The sequence below is a fragment of the Hypomesus nipponensis genome, chromosome 18 (genome assembly GCF_054491055.1).
Source record: "Hypomesus nipponensis isolate SF chromosome 18, ASM5449105v1, whole genome shotgun sequence".
Classification (NCBI taxonomy): Eukaryota; Metazoa; Chordata; class Actinopteri; order Osmeriformes; family Osmeridae; genus Hypomesus; species Hypomesus nipponensis.
The window spans coordinates 10,743,775-10,761,532 of NC_140378.1; the positions used below are offsets into that span (position 1 = coordinate 10,743,775).

The window sequence follows — 17,758 nt, forward strand, 5'->3', positions numbered from 1 at the left end:
CTCCAGGGCCCAGAGGAGGGCTGTTTGTAAAGCTGTTATTTATCTGTCTCATAAAGGCCACTCATTCACTAGGAGAGCAGCCAGAACTGCTGTCCTTGACCCTTAGATAAGTCTGAGGTCTTCAAGAAAACATGATTTACTGTTTCATTTAACCAGAGATGGAGCCAGCAAAGCCGACGTCCTTGTTATAGCCAGATGTGAGAGATCAGTTAGTGCCCCCTTTACAAGGTTCACACACACCTTACATTAATTATTTACAACAGTTAAGGTGTGTTAATGAAGTGGACACTTGTGTTTATAGGGTTTAACGATGATTACATTGTATGTTCTCCACTGTTTCGAGAGGAAGATGTGAACCTAATAAAAGCAATAGCATTTTATATCAAATTATGAATGGATGTACAATGTCTACACATGGTTAATTAAGCACACGTGAACATAATTAAATGTTTTAAAGAAAGGTTAGGTCCATGTACTAGATGTGACAGTAGTTAATGTTCAACTAATGCATTAACTACTATCAATGTACCCTTTCTGGAAACCCTTGTTACCATTGTGCTTTTCTGCAGGGATTTTTTCCACGAGTGCAAACTCTGAGTTGATACAACAGTGAAGCATTTAATTTGAGTCTCACACTGATGAGTAAAGAAGCTAAATTATTTGTGGATAATTACATAATTGTAGCAACCATTTGTTTCCCATTGGAAATTGAGACTCAATTTCCTGGGGATGCAAAAAGCAATGACATTGATCTGACTAATTTCATTAGAGGAAAGGAAATGAAGTTGGTCAGTCATTTATCATCCCAGAGACCTGTGTATAAGGCATGGCCACATGCTACTGTTTTCTTCCTTTAGTAAATCTCTCAGATGTGATTTATTATTAAAGCTTTTCACTGAACTCCTATTTTTACTATGCCGTTTCCACCTTTTCTCCCCCCTCTCTTTCTCCTCCTTACCTTGCAAAAAAACCAAAAAAAACATGCTCCTTCACACACTCAGACCCTCTGTTGGATACTGGACCAGTGCGCCATGCTGACGGCAGGGAAACCATATTTCCATCCAGTTTACACTAATGGTCTGACCTGTCAAACAGGCTGGATATAACCCAGCCCTGATCCTAAGACTCCATTAGCTAGCATCACAATGAACACTACTTTCACCTTACACTCTCATTCTCTCTCTACTACTGCCAGCTTAACTCTGATAGAGAAACACTGATGGACCGAGTCACTGGCAAATTGCTTCCTTTAAGAGTTTAAAGAAGAAACCCAGCTTCATTCTGATTGCAGAGAGACCAGAGTTAGGCCTCATTACTCACATAATGCATTTTCAGACAGGCTGAGTACTAGTCTGTACATCACAAGGACATCTGCCACAGTCTGAATCATCAGCGCACGCACACCAGCGTTCAAGTTTCAGAATGTACATTTCTGAGAAAAGTCATCTATCAACTGCCAAGAAGAGAGGAACAATAAATATCAAGCTGTGTGTTTAGACATGATGATTTAAACCATAGAAGACTGTGAATGCTTATGCTGGAAGAGAACAGACCAGGGGGCTCTGGAAGTAAAACATCCAGAGAGAATTCTTCAGGAGATTAAACCAAACAAAGAGTGGTTAAAATGAGCCAAGATGTGTTATTGAATAAAACAAGAAGCCCATGAATCGCTGACACCGCTGTTGGCCCTTGCTCTTAGTAGAAGACAGAATTGTAGACAAAGGTCCCCATCCTCTTCCTCCAGCATGTCTTCCTCTTCCCTTCCTCCAGCATGTCTTCCTCGTCCTTCCTCCAGCATGTCTTCCTCCAGCTTGTCTTCCTCGTCCTTCCTCCAGCATGTCTTCCTCCTCCCTTCCTCCAGCATGTCTTCCTCCTCCCTTCCTCCAGCATGTCCTCCTCCTCCCTTCCTCCAGCATGTCTTCCTCCTCCCTTCCTCCAGCATGTCCTCCTCCTCCCTTCCTCCAGCATGTCTTCCTCCTCCCTTCCTCCAGCATGTCTTCCTCCAGCATGTCCCCTTGCTTCCTTCCTCCTCCATGTCTTCCTGCTTCCTTCCTACTCCATGTCTTCCTCCTCCTTCCTCCAGCATGTCTTCCTCCTCCTTCCTCCTCCATGTCTTCCTCCTCCCTTCCTCCAGCATGTCTTCCTCCAGCACGTCCCCCTGCTTCCTTCCTCCTCCATGTCTTCCTTCTCCCTTCCTCCAGCATGTCTTCCTCCTCCTTCCTCCATCATGTCTTCCTCCTCCCTTCCTCCAGCATGTCTTCCTCCTCCATGTCTTCCTCCTCCCTTCCTCCAGCATGTCTTCCTCCTCCCTTCCTCCAGCATGTCTTCCTCCTCCATGTCTTCCTCCTCCTTCCTCCAGCATGTCTTCCTCCTCCCTTCCTCCAGCATGTCTTCCTCCTCCATGTCTTCCTCCTCCTTCCTCCATCATGTCTTCCTCCTCCCTTCCTCCAGCATGTCTTCCTCCTCCATGTCTTCCTCCTCCTTCCTCCAGCATGTCTTCCTCCTCCCTTCCTCCAGCATGTCTTCCTCCTCCATGTCTTCCTCCTCCCTTCCTCCAGCATGTCTTCCTCCTCCCTTCCTCTTTGTAGATGAGGTGTTCTCCCATCCCATCCTTCTCTCTTTGCTCTGTCTGTTCTATCGACATGATGGACTTCATTTCTTCCTTTGTGTGTGGTTGTAGTTGGGTGTGTGTGCACGTGTGAATGAAATGGTCTGTGTGACTGCCAAGTAGAGGTGATGCAGGGTCAAACATTCCCCCACACAGAGAGAGGTGAAATGGGAGAGAGAGAGAGAGAGAGAGAGAGAGAAAGGCTTCAAGACTAAACAGAACTCCAATCAAAATAAGCCACAGTGCAACATTGAATGTGTTCATATTGCCCACTTGGTGTGTCCAAACCATTGACTATTTTCACAGCCTGAAATTTTTGGGCACGGAAAAAGAGTTCCGTGCAATTTAACATGCATAAAACATTCCATATGGGGAACAGTGTGGTTTCCTAGTTACTGGGACTTGGACAAGACTGCGATCCTTAAATACTCCCTGACCCTGGGGTTCTCCCCTTCTGTGGTTTCTCTGGTGGACTGGCTTCAGAAAACAAGATGAAGTCCTGTACTTGGCTTGGCTGTTTCGCCTCATTGTTCAGGGATGAAACAAAACTGCAACCAAACAAAACCCTAAACAATGTGCGCATACAAAAGCATTGGCGCGACACATGCACCACACAGTTCCTTTGTTAACTGCCTGAGTAGGACAAGCTTTTTTCTGTGTGTGTGTGTCTGTGTGTGTGTGTCTGAGAGCATGCCTCAGCAGGAAGACTGGAGAGGGATGAAGCGTCAGATTGGAGCACTGCGCTGAGGTGTGGTGTGTGCTGGCACAGTACGAGGAAGCAGACGCCAGAAGGGTTCATTAGACCCTGAGGAGGCCACGGACATGCCGGGTTCTGGAAAGTCTATCAGACCCAAACACAGCCCCAGCCTCCACTCGAATCCTGCCCTGTCCCCACAAACACACAAAAACAGAAAAACATGCATGTATACACACACACACACACAAAAGCTCTCTATCTCCCTCTTAAAAATACACAAAACACAGTCATACTCACACACGCTGACACAAACAAACACACACATACACACTCTTCCTCATATCCCATTAAATCCTCTGACTCAATAAGCTGCGGCTCAGCTTACTTTTTCTGTTGCACCCTATTCTCTCTCCTGTTCTCTCCTTTCCCGGCCATGTGTGTTACTGCCGTGTCTGTCAGTGGAGTGGTGTAGTCATTAATCAGGGGTAAACATACACTGAAGATGGAGAGGGCACCTCGGGGACTCCCTCCGGTCCTCCCAAGCTCCACAGGGGACAGGGAACTGCAGGGAACTGCAGGGAACTGCAGTACAAGTGCTATGGCAGCTAGGCCGAGTAAACATGCACACAGATGTCATACACACACGGTCTCAAGCACACACACAGGGGCGCGCACACACACACATACACACTGGATGAAGCAGTTGTTTATTCAAGAGGCTAGCCCTTCATGAAGAGAGGCAGAGAGGCAGAGAGGCAGAGAGGCAGATAGGTACAGTACGAGGCCGCTGCTGGAGGTAGCAGGCCCAAAAAACACCATATCGAGATAGGATGCCAATTTGTTCTGAACCGTCATCAACAGCTACATTGTATTGTATGGTCTCGTCTCAATTATTTGTCAATACTGGGACATCAGACGGCAAATAAAATCTCTGTACCAAAATGTTTCTCTTGCTGAAAATCAATAAAGGCTTTAGAAAATTACCCACTCACTAGAAAAAGGACATTTATTTGGTGGGATGAGTGCTGCAGCTAAACTGTCTCTGTGGGATGTCAATCCATACCTTGTCAATAGAATATTCTTTGATGCTTACTGTGGGAGGCAGCTACATATCTTACAAGTACATTTCTGCCAACTCTCTCCCAAGGGCAGTCTTAAACGATATGAGTCTTGTCACATAGATGGAGGGACAGCTCTTTGACGCTGAGATGACTCAACCTGAACAGGGACTGATGTCCAGGTGACGTCCATAAGTCTGTCTCTCCTTTATTAAAGGATGAAATGGGCGCTCTGTCAAGACAATCACTGGGCTCTCAACCCAATGGAGAGAGAATATATGGACAGAATGACGGTTGGACATTGGGGGGAAAAAATGTTCCCTATTTTTTTTTTTCCTGAAAGGTACAACAAGGGTAGAGCTATGTAATGTAAATATTAGGGCTGTGAAAAATAACGTTATGATTAAATTACAGGATTAATTTGTTATTTTTGTTAACACATTTAACGTATTATAACCACAATTCCACCCAATCTGCAACTTCTGGATGAGAAGTTTGTGTTCCCAAAAAACTAAGATGGAACATCCAATAAAACCAAAGTGATATGCACACTCTGCGGGAAGACGTTATCGCTCTGGATAGGAGCGTCTGCTTAATGACTGAATGCTAAATGACTGTATGTTATCGTTTTACCGAAGCAATACCAGCCTAAAGTAACCTATACCACTTCAACACGAAACATGTGTTGGTCGGCGAGGGGAGTTCAAGTAGAATGCGCCAATCCACCCTCACTGAACAGCGTAGGGCCCTCACAAGTCTGCCTGTGACAAGGTGACGAGCACAGTTGCCAAATGTAGTGCAAAAGCTGTAGACCAATTGATATTGTTGAGGACGAGGGGTTCACCAAAGTTTTGTGAGTGGCAATGGGTGACTTGAGCATCAAGGTACCGCAAAATCAAAGACGCACACTAATGACAAAAATTCGGAAAATCGGTAATATGTAATTAATCATGATTAATCCACAGAAACCTGTGATTAAGTTGATTAAAGTGTGTAATCATTCCACAGCCCTAGTAAATATATACTGTAAATAAGAGCATCAATATTAAGGAGACAGCAGGTGAGGAGGAAACACAGAAGAACAGGAGCGAGGAGATGGAAAGAGGGAGATTCACACCAGAGCCTGGACAGGAGGTAACCGAGAGCAACAGCTCCAGTCTACAGCAACAAGGTTCCTGCCCTGGACACCCAGCTCTCACGGTGATGACAGCTCACAGTTGTGGTCCCCACAGTCTATTTTCACAGCAGCTCTCTGACCTAAACCCAAACCTGCAGCCTCCAGGTCTCCAATCTGGTCATTATCTCCCTGCCTCGGAGCTGTTGCACCTCTGGCACCCCGGCTCCTCACAGCAGAACATTCTGGAGACCCTGGCGCTGGGGTCTGGGGGTTTGTTGGCTTTCTGCTGATGCGGGAGGGGGGCAGGGGCGGGGGGGGGGGGGGGGGCAGTTGAGTCTTTATTTACCCTAGCAAAAAAATCAATGGCTGTGTGCCGCAGGAGAAGTGTGTGAATCAATGGAAGGTTCCAAAAAGCCTTTCTGAAAAAATCAATGGCTCTTACATGCCATTGATGGTTGTTTGGCTTGAGAAGAAAGAAAACGACTAAGAACACCTGTTTATTGTGAACAAGTACTCACTCCTCTCTTTCTCTTTTTTCCCCCTATCATTATTTTGAACTTTTTTCTTATTTTCTCCTGAAAAGCTTTCATGTTTTCATTTGCTCCTTGGTGCAATCTCTCTTTTGTTTGTCTTTCTTCTTGGTGCTTGTTAAAGTTCTGCGGTGTCAGTCATTCCTGTCTGCCGAGGAGAAGCACTCTGAAGCACTCTATTTTGGTTTCTCCACAACCAGAACATCCACCTTGGGAGAAAATAAAACAATCCAGGGCTGCAAACAGGCTGAAGTCCTGGTGTTAGTGTTAGCTGACGTGTTCCAAGCCATGGACTTTGATGTTGCTGCATGTTAAAGAGCAATGATCTGCTCCAGTTCTAGTGATGAACAGCATCAGTGACTCCGCTCTCAGGCTTACTCTCGCCCCCCCCCCTCGCATGTCCTAGCCAGTGCTGGCCTACGCCCAGTGACAGAGCAGAGCCATGTGGAGAAGCTAGTGAGGGGTGCTGTCACCCTGCCTGTCCCGCTGATGGCCCCTGGGTCTGGACTGGGAAAGGAGCAGTGCACTGGTGGGGCCCTGCTTCTCCTGGGTGTCACTCAGCTTTCAGCGGGATGACAGAACAGCCCATTAGGACCGGGATTGGCTTCACAGGCCATTAGGCAAGGTAGGCATGACACAGTCACTGCCACACCACACAGAGACACTATACTGAGGTAGGAGAGGTGGAGAGGAGGAGACACAAGGAGGCAGAGGGAGAGAGGGAGATAGACGGAGAGAGGTAGATACTGGTCACTCCAACTAGCTATAATTTATTAGTAAAAAGCTTGGACAGCTGTAACAAAAAACATGCTCTAACACCACCACTTGTTACTGTAGAAGATTTGCAGTCCTTTCCCCTGTCCCTGTCAACGGTATCCAATCAAAAAGCATTGTAAAGTAAAAAGCAACGCTTCACATGAGCACCATTTGAGCAGTTGATACAAAACAACAAAATGGATGACATCACCTCCCCCCTCGGCTCCTTGTTAAATATCGGCTGGGTGCTGTATCTCGGGAAGGCCCTCAGTGCCTCTAGACATTATTAGAAGAAAACTGGTGCCGGAGACCCCAAAGAGGCATCAACACGCATCACTTCTCCCTCGCTCCCAGCTCCTCTCTCCCTGCTCTCCACCAGCCCCTAACGGCCCTATTTACAGCCCAGAAGTGGATTGTGTGGCTGCTTTCTACTCTTCCAAATGCTTCTTTGATTCCGTCTACCACCCTCCCCAACCCCCCCCCCCCCCCCCCCCCCCCCCCACACACACACACACACACTCACACACACAACACACACTTACGAAACAAACACACATCAGAGCTGTCTGTCTGGGTGCTGATGGGCTCAGTGCTGGGGCTCAGGACTCCCAGCACTGCCAGGGTGACGTGCACCAGATCTCCCAATACCCCCCAAACACCCTTGCTTTTCAACAAAGGCTCATAAACTTTCTCCTATTTCAAATGCTTTTTTTTTCTTTACAAGAAAAGTTCCCTTTAAGTTGCTCCGCGGGCTCCCCCTTGGGATTAGATGAAAACAGGTTGCAAAACAAAGACAGGAAGACTAAAGAAAATGCTTCTTCTGCACAATTTGATACCAAAAGCTAAAACTGAGAGTGCTATGTAAACAGCCAGAGAAAGCTGATGGCAAGATATCCCAGATAAAGGGAAGGAAAGAAAAAAGAAAGAAACGAAGAAGGAAGGAAAGAAGGAAGGAAAGAAGGAGAGAGCAAAAGCAGTGCTATATTTTACTGAGAGTGATGTTTTTTGATGAACGGGAGCACACACCACAAGCCCTGGGTTCCACAGCCTCTCTGGCTGAGACAAGCTGAGCGTTGTGTTGTGACAGAATCTCTGAATTTTAAACACTCAGCAGCGCAACCCTTCGCACAACAACACATTTACACAAACGTTTATTTATTCATGTTCGTTCCTTTTCCACACAGCTCTCTCAATCTCAACCTCCAACCCTCCTCCCTGTTCTGTTTATTTCCCATACTTTTCAAAACTAGCTGAAATGTAATTTGTAGCGATGCTAGTCACTTGCGTTGTTCCACGATGCCGTCTCTGGAATACTGAATAAGCGGAGCTGTGTAGAATAATGATCAAGGGGAGGAGCAGAGGGGAGCAGTGTGGGAGAGACTCCAGCCAGCACTCTCACTGCTCACAGGGAGTTGACACACAGCCTTATGAAAGCAATAAGGAGGGTTTAGACTGTGCGTCCACATGATTGTAGGGGTGGGATGGAGAAGGTTTCCATCTAATCAGGCTCTAAACCCCTCGCAGTTCAAAACAAGATGCTTATCTGTTTAAGAGGGCCCTGGGGCCATAGTCTTATTAGACCTGAGAGGTTGAACTCCTGCACTGCTTAGCTGCTAGGGTATTGGAGCTCCTCAAGTTGTACAAGAGGCTTTCCTTTCCTTACTGTGGTGCCTTCTCACAAACCTTCAGTACACCCTGTAGTCGCAAGTCTGTGACAAATTGCATCTTAAAGGTAGCAAAACAAATAGCGCTGAACTTTGCTGAACTTCACTGGATTGCCTGAATAAAGAGGCAAATGTTTTATTAGAGAAGCAAACAGAGAGCGTGAGAGAGAGAGAAAGAGAGAGAGAGAGAGAGAGAGAGAGAGAGAGAACGAGAGAACGAGAGAACGAGAGAGAGAGAGAGAGAGAGAGAGAACGAGAGAGAGAGAGAGAGAGAGAGAGAGAGAGAGAGAGAGAGAGAGAGAGAGAGAGAGAGAGAGAGAGAGAGAGAGAGAGAGAGAGAGAGAGAGAGAGCGAGAGAGAGCTTCTTAGCTGTTCTGGAGGAGGAAAGCTCTTAGTCCAGTCAGGAGAACACCTGAGTGCATTCCCAACTGTAATCACATCCCAAACACACAGCATAATCCCCCCATAATGACCAGTATGCTCATCATCACCCCCGGGCTGTCCTGACAGCCTCTCCTCTGCACGCGAGCGCTTCATCACCATGACCGCTCGGATGCTCAGGATTAGGGATGTGACCTGAAGCTTCTACTTACACTGACGAGCATCTGGGGAAACGGTCCTCTAGAATTTTCAGGAACATTGATTGGCGGGATCACCCAGTCCCTCTTCTGTCGACGCAGCCCATTGGAGCTTGCCTGGCGTTGCCCTGGAAACATGATGATGGAAGGTGGGGCTTGGAACTCTTGCTTGTACTCTTTCCTCTCAGCGAGCCTCTCGTTTTCTCCGACGATCTGGGGAGACAGATAATATGGGCTTTATGCACATGTGTGAATTTGTGTGAATGTGTGTGTACAGTATGTGTGTGAGCGAGAGGGACAAAGGGGAGAAGACCTTGTCATTTCTACCTGGCTGTAAAGTCCTGTACAGAACGGACATGTCTTTGTCTCGGATTTAAGGCCCTATTCAGACAGCCAAGGACGCTGCTGAGCCACCTTTTAAAGAGCCAACGCCACACAACGCACCCTCCTATTACACAGACTTCTCAGTTTGTAATGCTGAGTCAAGATCATTATCTTTTAGCTAGCCTTCAATTAACCCTCCACCTGGCTAGGATTAAGCCTGGAACCTTTATGAGGGAATTTGGAGTATTCATCAGAACTGGGTTTTATTAGTTCTATCTCTAAAGACTTTCAACAAAGACTCTTCCATAAAGGGTGTAGAGCTTGAAATTACATTAGTTTAACATATATTGCGCTGGATAAAATAACTTTCCTTTGCAGCATTTACTGTAAGGCATATCCTAAGCAAGTGCAGTGTAAAGGTATCTATGCATAAAGCTCCTGAGAAGGTCATTACTTGTACATCAATAGAGCGACAGAGAGCACAGTATTGCTTTGGAAACTTGTTGTTCCATGTATTTATGTATTTCTGTCTCATATATATATTTATATATGTATATATTACACATGTTGTGCAAATACAATATGTGTCCTAAGGCTGCAATACTGGAGATGAATTCCACTTTTTATAGCTACCTTTCAAGGTCTAAAAGCAAATATCAAAGTTACAGCCCACTTTCTAAACTGCAGTGCTGTTGGTTTCAACCTACACTGTGCCTGCAGGGTATATATTCATAAATACAGGAATTGACATGCAGTGGTTCTGGTTGTCACTTTATCTCGGTGATATGGGACAGTCTGTTAACCTACAGTATCCCAGTGATACATGGGAGTCTGTTAACCTACAGTATCCCAGTGTTACAGAACAGTCTACTAACCTATAGTATCCCAGGGTTTCAGAACAGTCTACTAACCTACAGTATCTCAGTGATACATGAGAGTATGTTAACCTACGGTATCTAAGTGTTCCAGAACAGTCTACTAACCTACAATATCTCAGGGTTACAGGAGAAAACGTGTCTGCAGTTCACTAGATCTGTCATCACACTCAATCTCTCAACTATGCTGCTCTCCTCCTCTCACTCTCTCTCTGTCTAGCTATCCCTTTCTCCCCCTTGCCCTCTCTCCATCGCTCTTTCAGTTTTATTGTTTTTCTTCCTCTCTCCTCCCTGTTGGCAGACCCTGACAGCTTGTCTCAATAATAGCTATTTACCAAGAGCAGGGAGTGCTAGCAGGGTAAGTGTATGGGGCTAGGATAATGCTTGGCTAACACTCTCCCCCAGGTCTCAGCACATAAGCTGCACCCACGTGTCCCATTGTTCCAGGGCAAGGAGCATGAGAGAACGATGTAGGGTTCTGTGGTACAATCAAGGGAGTTATATTACCATGTGTGTGTGAGTGAGTGAGTGTGTTTCAATGTGTGTGTGTCTCTGTCTGTCTATGTCTGTGTGTGTGTTTCTGTGTGTGTGTCTCTGTGTGTGTGTGTGTGTGTGTGTGTGTCTTTCTCTCTGTGTGTCTGTGTCTGTGTGTGTGTGTGTGTATAAGTGTGTGTGAGTGTCAAGAGCCATGAGAACAAACTCTGTAAGAAAAAGCTTCATGTATTGAGGGAGTCCAGGGAAGGGGGTTCAATCACCACACATTTACATATAAAGAGGCTGCTGTTTTAATACCTATTCCAACATTTGATTTCACTGTAACCCTACTTCCTCTCCCCCTCTCCCTCCGTGGCTTGTGGCCTTGTGGTTTGTCATTGGTAGTTAAAATGTGGGGGAAACACAGGAACAAGAACAACAACAGAGAAAGAAAGCAGGCCTTCTGGCAAACTTTGAATGCTGAGGGGTCGTGTTGTACGGCAAGCGGATTCTACTAATAGCCACCTCTGTGGAACTTTCCACAGCCTATAAACCTGGGCCTCTACTCTCTACCCCCCTCTAGTTCATGCCCGGTTGCCTAGTTCCCTCCAAAGGTGGGTTGTACCTGCCAGAGAAAACAATGCTTTCAAGCTCACTTCATTAGATGGACATCCAGGAGAAAGGCTTTTAAGGCTGCATTAAAGGAAACCTGTCTGAAGGGTTGGCATATGCTGTGTGTGTGTGCGTGGGAGTGGGTTTGTGTGTGAGTGGGAGGAAGGGAGGGAGGAGAGGGGGCGGTGTGAATCCGTGGGGGGAAGGTGTCGTGCTCAGTTACGTCAAACAGGCCCCACATTTTAAACGTCAGGCAGGGAGTGGATTATCGCCCGGGGCGGGGCAGGGGGAAGGAAGGAAGGAAGGAGGAAGGGGAGGGTAGCAAGGTAATAAGTCTGTGTGTATGAGTGTATGTGGGGAGGGGGACTTATCCATAGGTTGCACGCATGTATGTAGAAACTCGTAATCATGTCATTATTACTAGTCTCTTATAAAGTCAAAGCGAGTTGTGTAATTCTCATCTCCACCACTAGGGGAGCTGCTGCCCCTGGTACAGCCTGCTCTGTTTATCTCTGCTTTAGATCCAGCTCCAAGTCCTCTCCTCACGCTCCACAGACCATCAAACCAACACACCATCCACCCCTCACACAACCACACACACCACATCCAAACATGCATGTGATCTGGTTTTTGTTCCGTGTGCAGTGTGGCAGGTGAGTCCTAAATTTGATCCATATGGTGTGTGTTCGGGGAAAGAACCTCTCGCCGGTCTGTGCCAAGTGAAACATGCGTGTGTGTGCCAGCATGGCACATGGATGCAAACTGTGTTTGTCAGTCGGAGGAAGAAGACAGATGTGCGCGGGCTCTGGAAACATGTATTCTCCTTCTTCATCTCATGGAGAGCTGAGTAGGTCTGACTGGAGGACCAAGCTGCCCCACTTCACCCTGGCATGCTGGGTGTGGAGGGGTGAGGTGGGGCTGGCAGAGGGTAAGGGAGATGGAGGTCTGATTATATGTTGGTTAGCAGTTGTGACCCCTCCCTCCCATGTCTAAATAAGTCATGCTCCAGATCCTTTATCTGCAGATACCAACAGGTACCTGTTTGGGCCCCTAGGGGGTTGGCTGAGAGAGTGATAGAGAGAGAGAGAGAGAGAGAGAGAGAGAGAGAGAGAGAGAGAGAGAGAGAGAGAGAGAGAGAGAGAGAGAGAGAGAGAGAGAGAGAGAGAGAGAGACAGACAGACAGACAGACAGACAGACAGACAGAAGGAAAGAAAGAAAACAAGAAAGAAAGAAAACAAGAAAGAAAGAAAACAAGAAAGAAAGAAAACAAGAAAGAAAGAAAGACAGAGAAAGAGAGTCCATCATCATTGTTGCAAGTTGTTCCTCCACCATGATGGAAATACATGGTTGGAACTGGCTATTAGAGTACGTACAAGATCCAAAAAACAAAGACAACCTTCAAACTTAAATTCAGGTGCTTACAAACAAACACCCATTAACACCCAAACATGCACACACACACACACACACACACACACTCACAGAATAAATAAAACACTTAAAACGTATTCACAATTGATCTTACACAGACGCACATACACTCACACAAACAACCACACACACCCATGCTGTGTGAACAGGAGTCAGTGAGTGTGAAATAGATGCAGCCTCAAGCTCTGGTGCCACTAGGCCAGGCCAGCTGGCTCTCATCCCAGCTTTCCTCTCATCACCCTCCCCCTAACCTCCCCCTGCCTCCCCAGTCTCCCCAGTCTCCCCTTGTCTCTCCATGCCTCCCCTTTCCCTTCTCCCAAGTCACCCTTAACGTCCCTGCTCATTGCCTCCTTCCCTCCACCTCACACACTTTGATATGAGCCTACCCAGCCTACCCAGACATCTGGAAACTATGACGTATTTAACAGAACGGGCCACAAAACTCTATTTCCCATTAGGAGATGTAACATTGTGCTGGGCATCTTGTTTTCTGCATTTATATGATCCGCACCAGCTTCCCTCTCACCTATAGCTGATGTGGATCATGTCTGACCCTGTCTCCTCTCTGTTGTTTCTCAGCTTCTTTTACAGGGTACCTTTTAATAGACACACGCAAACACACCCCAGCTTTGCTGTCTGGTTGAAGAGTGGGTGAGAGTGAGGGCAGCAGACTGGGTGACACAGGGCACATCGTGGTCTTGGGTGATTTGTTGACTTATGCCAGCCCTTGTGGCTATCCTGCCAACACTCCCCATGCTGACCCCCTCTGTGCTCAACTACAGCAGATGGGACTCGTCTGTGATGGGATGGTGAACTATACACATGGAGCACAGAGAGAGCTGGAAAGAACAATCCTGGCTTCAGCCCAAACTAAACTGTTCAATCAGCTTAGAGGGTAACTTTACGTGTCCTTCCTATTTCAGGGTCCTAGTCTGATTCTAGTCTGGTCCTAGACAGGTGTTAGCCTGGGGCTAGGTGGGTCCTAGCCTGCTGCTTACTGGGTCTTGGCCTGTCTCCAAGTCTGACCTTAGCCTGGGTCCTACCCTGCTCCACAGAGGCTCCTAGATTGCTGCCTAGCCTGCGTCCTGTCCGGGTCCTGGCCTGCGTCCTGTCCGGGTCCTAGCCTGGGTCCTAGCCTGGGTCCTAGCCTGCGTCCTGTCCGGGTCCTAGCCTGGGTCCTAGCCTGGGTCCTAGCCTGTGTCCTGTCCGGGTCCTAACCTGGGTCCTAGCCCATGCTAGGAGACAGACAGGGGCTGAGCAGCAGGTTGAGTGTAGGCAGGCTGGGCAGGAGGTATGGAGATGTGCTGGGTGTATTTTCAGCCCCCTACCTGGACCGTCAGTATAACTGGAATGAATTCATCATAGGCTTAGTCAGCCAGTCTGTTGGCGGCTAGGCTACAGACACAGACTAATACTGAGATGTAAACACACATACTGACTAATCAAACCAAATGTATTTGTATAGCTCTTTTTACATGCAAGCATGTCACAGAGGGCTTCACACACGCCCATAGAACTGCCCCTCAACCAACCTAAACCTCAATGAAGACAAGGAAAAACTCCCAGAAAAACTCCCAACAGGAGAAAAAATGGAAGAAACCTTGGGAGGAGCAAGTCAGAGAGGGATCCCTTCCTCCAGAGACGGTTGGTGAGAGAGGGGCAGAACACAGGCTAAACATAGTCATACAGTGTCATGATGTACATACATGTGTCTGACATACGTACTGTACACTCCAACAGATAACGAGAATATAAGCAACACACAACATGTTCCAATGTTAGTGAGTATGTTCACTAGTGCCTTGGGTGGCTGGCTGGCTGGCTGGCTGGCTGGCTGGCTGGCTGGTTGGCTGACTGACTGGTTGGCTGACTGACTGACTGACTGACTGGTTGGCTAGCTGTGTTGGTTGCCTGGAGGGTAATTGAGACTAAGTGTGAGTCTTGTCAGACATCGGGACTGTAAGCGATACCTTTGTCTCTGCTGCATTTGCTTGACTCACTAGAGGGATGCCATCCATCCCCTTTGTAGGTCTGAGTGTGAACAGAAATGTGAGTCTTGGCTAATTTATTGCCAATTTATAATTGTGTGTGTGTGTGAGAGCATGTGAGTGTGTATGTGTGTGTGCTGATTTATCTAGTTAACATCTGGGCATCTGCGCTCAGGTCTGGTATCAGTGTTTCAGATCTGCACCTCAGAGCTCTACCGCTGAGACTGCAGACTTCATACCAGTAGAACACCATGTGCAACAGGACCTGGGGGTGGTGGTTGGTGGGGGGGTGGTACAGGTCTGAGGAATCTGTCTGCTTTCCACTAACAGCTTATATGGGTGACTTGAGAGCTGGCCTCCTGTGATCGAATGATAGCACCTTCTGCACCTGTGTTGTGTGTTCCCTCCCTGCTCCACCCCTGGGGCATGTGCCCTGAATCTCAGCTGAAAACGCTTCTCAAATGCCTGCAGATTATGTCTGGGATGACACTCTGGAGTTGTTTAGGGGTGTGAGCACATGGGTGTGTGCATGTGCACGTTTGTGTGTGTGCGTGCGTACCTCATTTCCGTGTGGAGGAGCTGCTGATTGGTCGATGAGGGCCAGCTGGATCACAGTCTCCCACACATGAGTGTTTGGACCGCGTGCCGTCAGCTTGAACTGGACCGGCTCTGTCAGACTGGCATCCTCTCTCTGAACGTAGATGGAGCCATCGGCCCGCACGCCAAAACTGGGATCACTGCTCTGGAAGAGCACGCCATCACTCCCCATACAGTCGTCAAACTTCACTGTGGAGTGGGGGAAGGGGAGGAGGGAGAGGGAGGGGAGAGGGGGGAGGAAAGGGAAGGAAGAGAGGAGGAGACATGATCAGTGATTGATCCGACCTCAGTCGTTTCCAATGTTGAAGCTCAATATGGAGAATAGTATGAGATGGATTACAAACAACATTACATTGTTTCAAGTAATTTTTTCATTGTGATGAAATATTTCAATTTTCTTATGCATGCCCCTCTCTTTTTCTTTTTCTTGCTCTCTCGATCTCTCTTCACTTTCTCTCTGTCACTCTCTGTCACTCTCTGTCACTCTCTTTCTGTTCAATGGGTGATTGCGTGTTTGGCAAAACACAATCCATGATAATGTCACATCCTTCTTGAATAGCAGCATGATGACTGCAGAGACAGAAGGGAGGAACAAAAGACTACGAGAGACACACAGAGAGAGAGAGAGAGAGAGAGAGAGAGAGAGAGAGAGAGAGAGAGAGAGAGAGAGAGAGAGAGAGAGAGAGAGAGAGAGAGAGAGAGAGAGAGAGAGAGAGAGAATAAAGATAGGCGCCTAGACTAGAGTATAGCCACTCACATGTCTTAGCCACAATGACAAACAACAAACATACACAACATTCTAGAAATGACATTTCCATGAAATGCCACAGGTTTCCGTACGTGGACAAAATACATTTACAGGCAAATAAACTCAAGCAAACACACAGACTCTCAACCAGCATCTACATGCATGTACGTGCATACTACCATCATACATGTGAAGATGGTGTGTACCGTGAGCCAATAGGGAATTCAGAGTCATAACAGATCACGTATTGTTATGTACATGCACTGTAAATATCACAAATCAATAAGCTCTTGTTTTATTCCTTGAGTACAGAGACCTCCAAACACACTTGTGTGAGCACATTTGTCTATATCCTGTTTCACTAATTACAGCCAGTCATTAAATAGTAGCAAAGTAAAAGGCAGTTAGATGTAAACGGAGACTGAGAGAAACGCGAGCCCTTGTCTGTACCATGGCTGACTGAACACACTATTGACTCTCACCACCGGGTAATATGAGGCAAATTAGCATGACAATGAGAAAATGTCCTTATCCTTCACCTCCCTGAAAAGCTAAACAATGTGAGGGAGGGAGATGGAGGGATGGAGGGGGTGGTTACAGTTACTCCACAAACAGGATACGGATCAGAGCAAACTTCAGGAGTCAGGTCAAACCCAGTGCGATGGGTGTCCAGTGTGTGTGGGAGTACAGTCCTGGATTACAGTAGCAGGGTGAGGTCACTCTTTCATCGTTCTGGGGGGCTGAGAACCAGCAGCTGGAGTCTGAGAGCAGCACACACAATACACAGAGAGCACTTGGAGGAGACCAGCCGGCAGATACACAGTACACACACACACACACTGGAGGAAGACCAACTAAAAGACACACCTCATAGGAGGTCAGGCAGCACACACACACTGGGGCAGGACCAGTCGGGAGACACTCATCTGGTCTGGGGCCAAGGGGCCCTTTTGTCTGCCTCTCCAGCTTCCTGTCTCTCCTAAGGATTATTGAGTCTAGACATGGGATTGAGAGGGACCTTGGGTTAAAAGCTGTGAGACACTGGGGAGGGTGTATCCTTCACTGTGTCTGGCCCACAGTCCTTCTCTCCTCTGTGCAAGGACAGGCTTTCGGAGAGGAGATGCATCAAACATGATTTGGCTTCTCACTGGCGCTAAGGCCATACAGTCCCCCTCCAAAAAGAAGAAGATGGATCATAACATAAAAACTCAGTCATCTCTAGGCAACAAGTGTTGTTTAATGGTGGGGGGTCAGACTGGTATGTGACAACACAACACAGCCCACAGTAGAGGACTCAGCCACATAACAGTGCCTGGTGGAAAGGTCATTGGTCAATACCGTGGTGTTAGTACTGTGGTTTAGAGACTGTCTTCTTCTGAGTCCTTTATGTCTCTGAGTGGTTTGACTAGCCTCAAGGTGTGAACCCCCACTCCTCACCTACCTCTTCCTGTCTCTTCATCTCTGCCAGCATCCATGTCTGCTTTGGCAGAGACAGTTTTTGGACAAACACATGCTACAGTTGGCAAATATGTGGCAATAAAGTTTTGGAAGGAAGCCTGATTATATTAACAGAGAGGAAGTCAAATTCAAATTTGAGAAGAAAATAAAGCTTTATGATAGCGACAAGTGCTCATGTATTACTGAAGCAGACAAATATGGGCATTACAAATAGCAGGTGGTCTCTCTCTCTCTCTCTCTCTC

General features: G+C 47.2%; 1 protein-coding gene across 1 annotated transcript in view; it reads right to left on the minus strand.

Annotated features, from left to right (window-relative positions):
- LOC146252069 (cadherin-4-like) overlaps nt 1-17,532 on the minus strand; it is a 51,580-nt gene extending 34,048 nt beyond the window's left edge. Inside the window, exons 1-3 of the mRNA XM_084681445.1 lie at nt 17,499-17,532; nt 15,272-15,498; nt 9,024-9,221 (exon numbers count right to left, since the gene is read on the minus strand). Of these exons, the coding sequence (XP_084537571.1) occupies nt 9,024-9,221; nt 15,272-15,498; nt 17,499-17,532 (459 nt within the window). The remainder of the gene's footprint in view (nt 1-9,023; nt 9,222-15,271; nt 15,499-17,498) is intronic.
- Nucleotides 17,533-17,758: the final 226 nt, after the last annotated feature.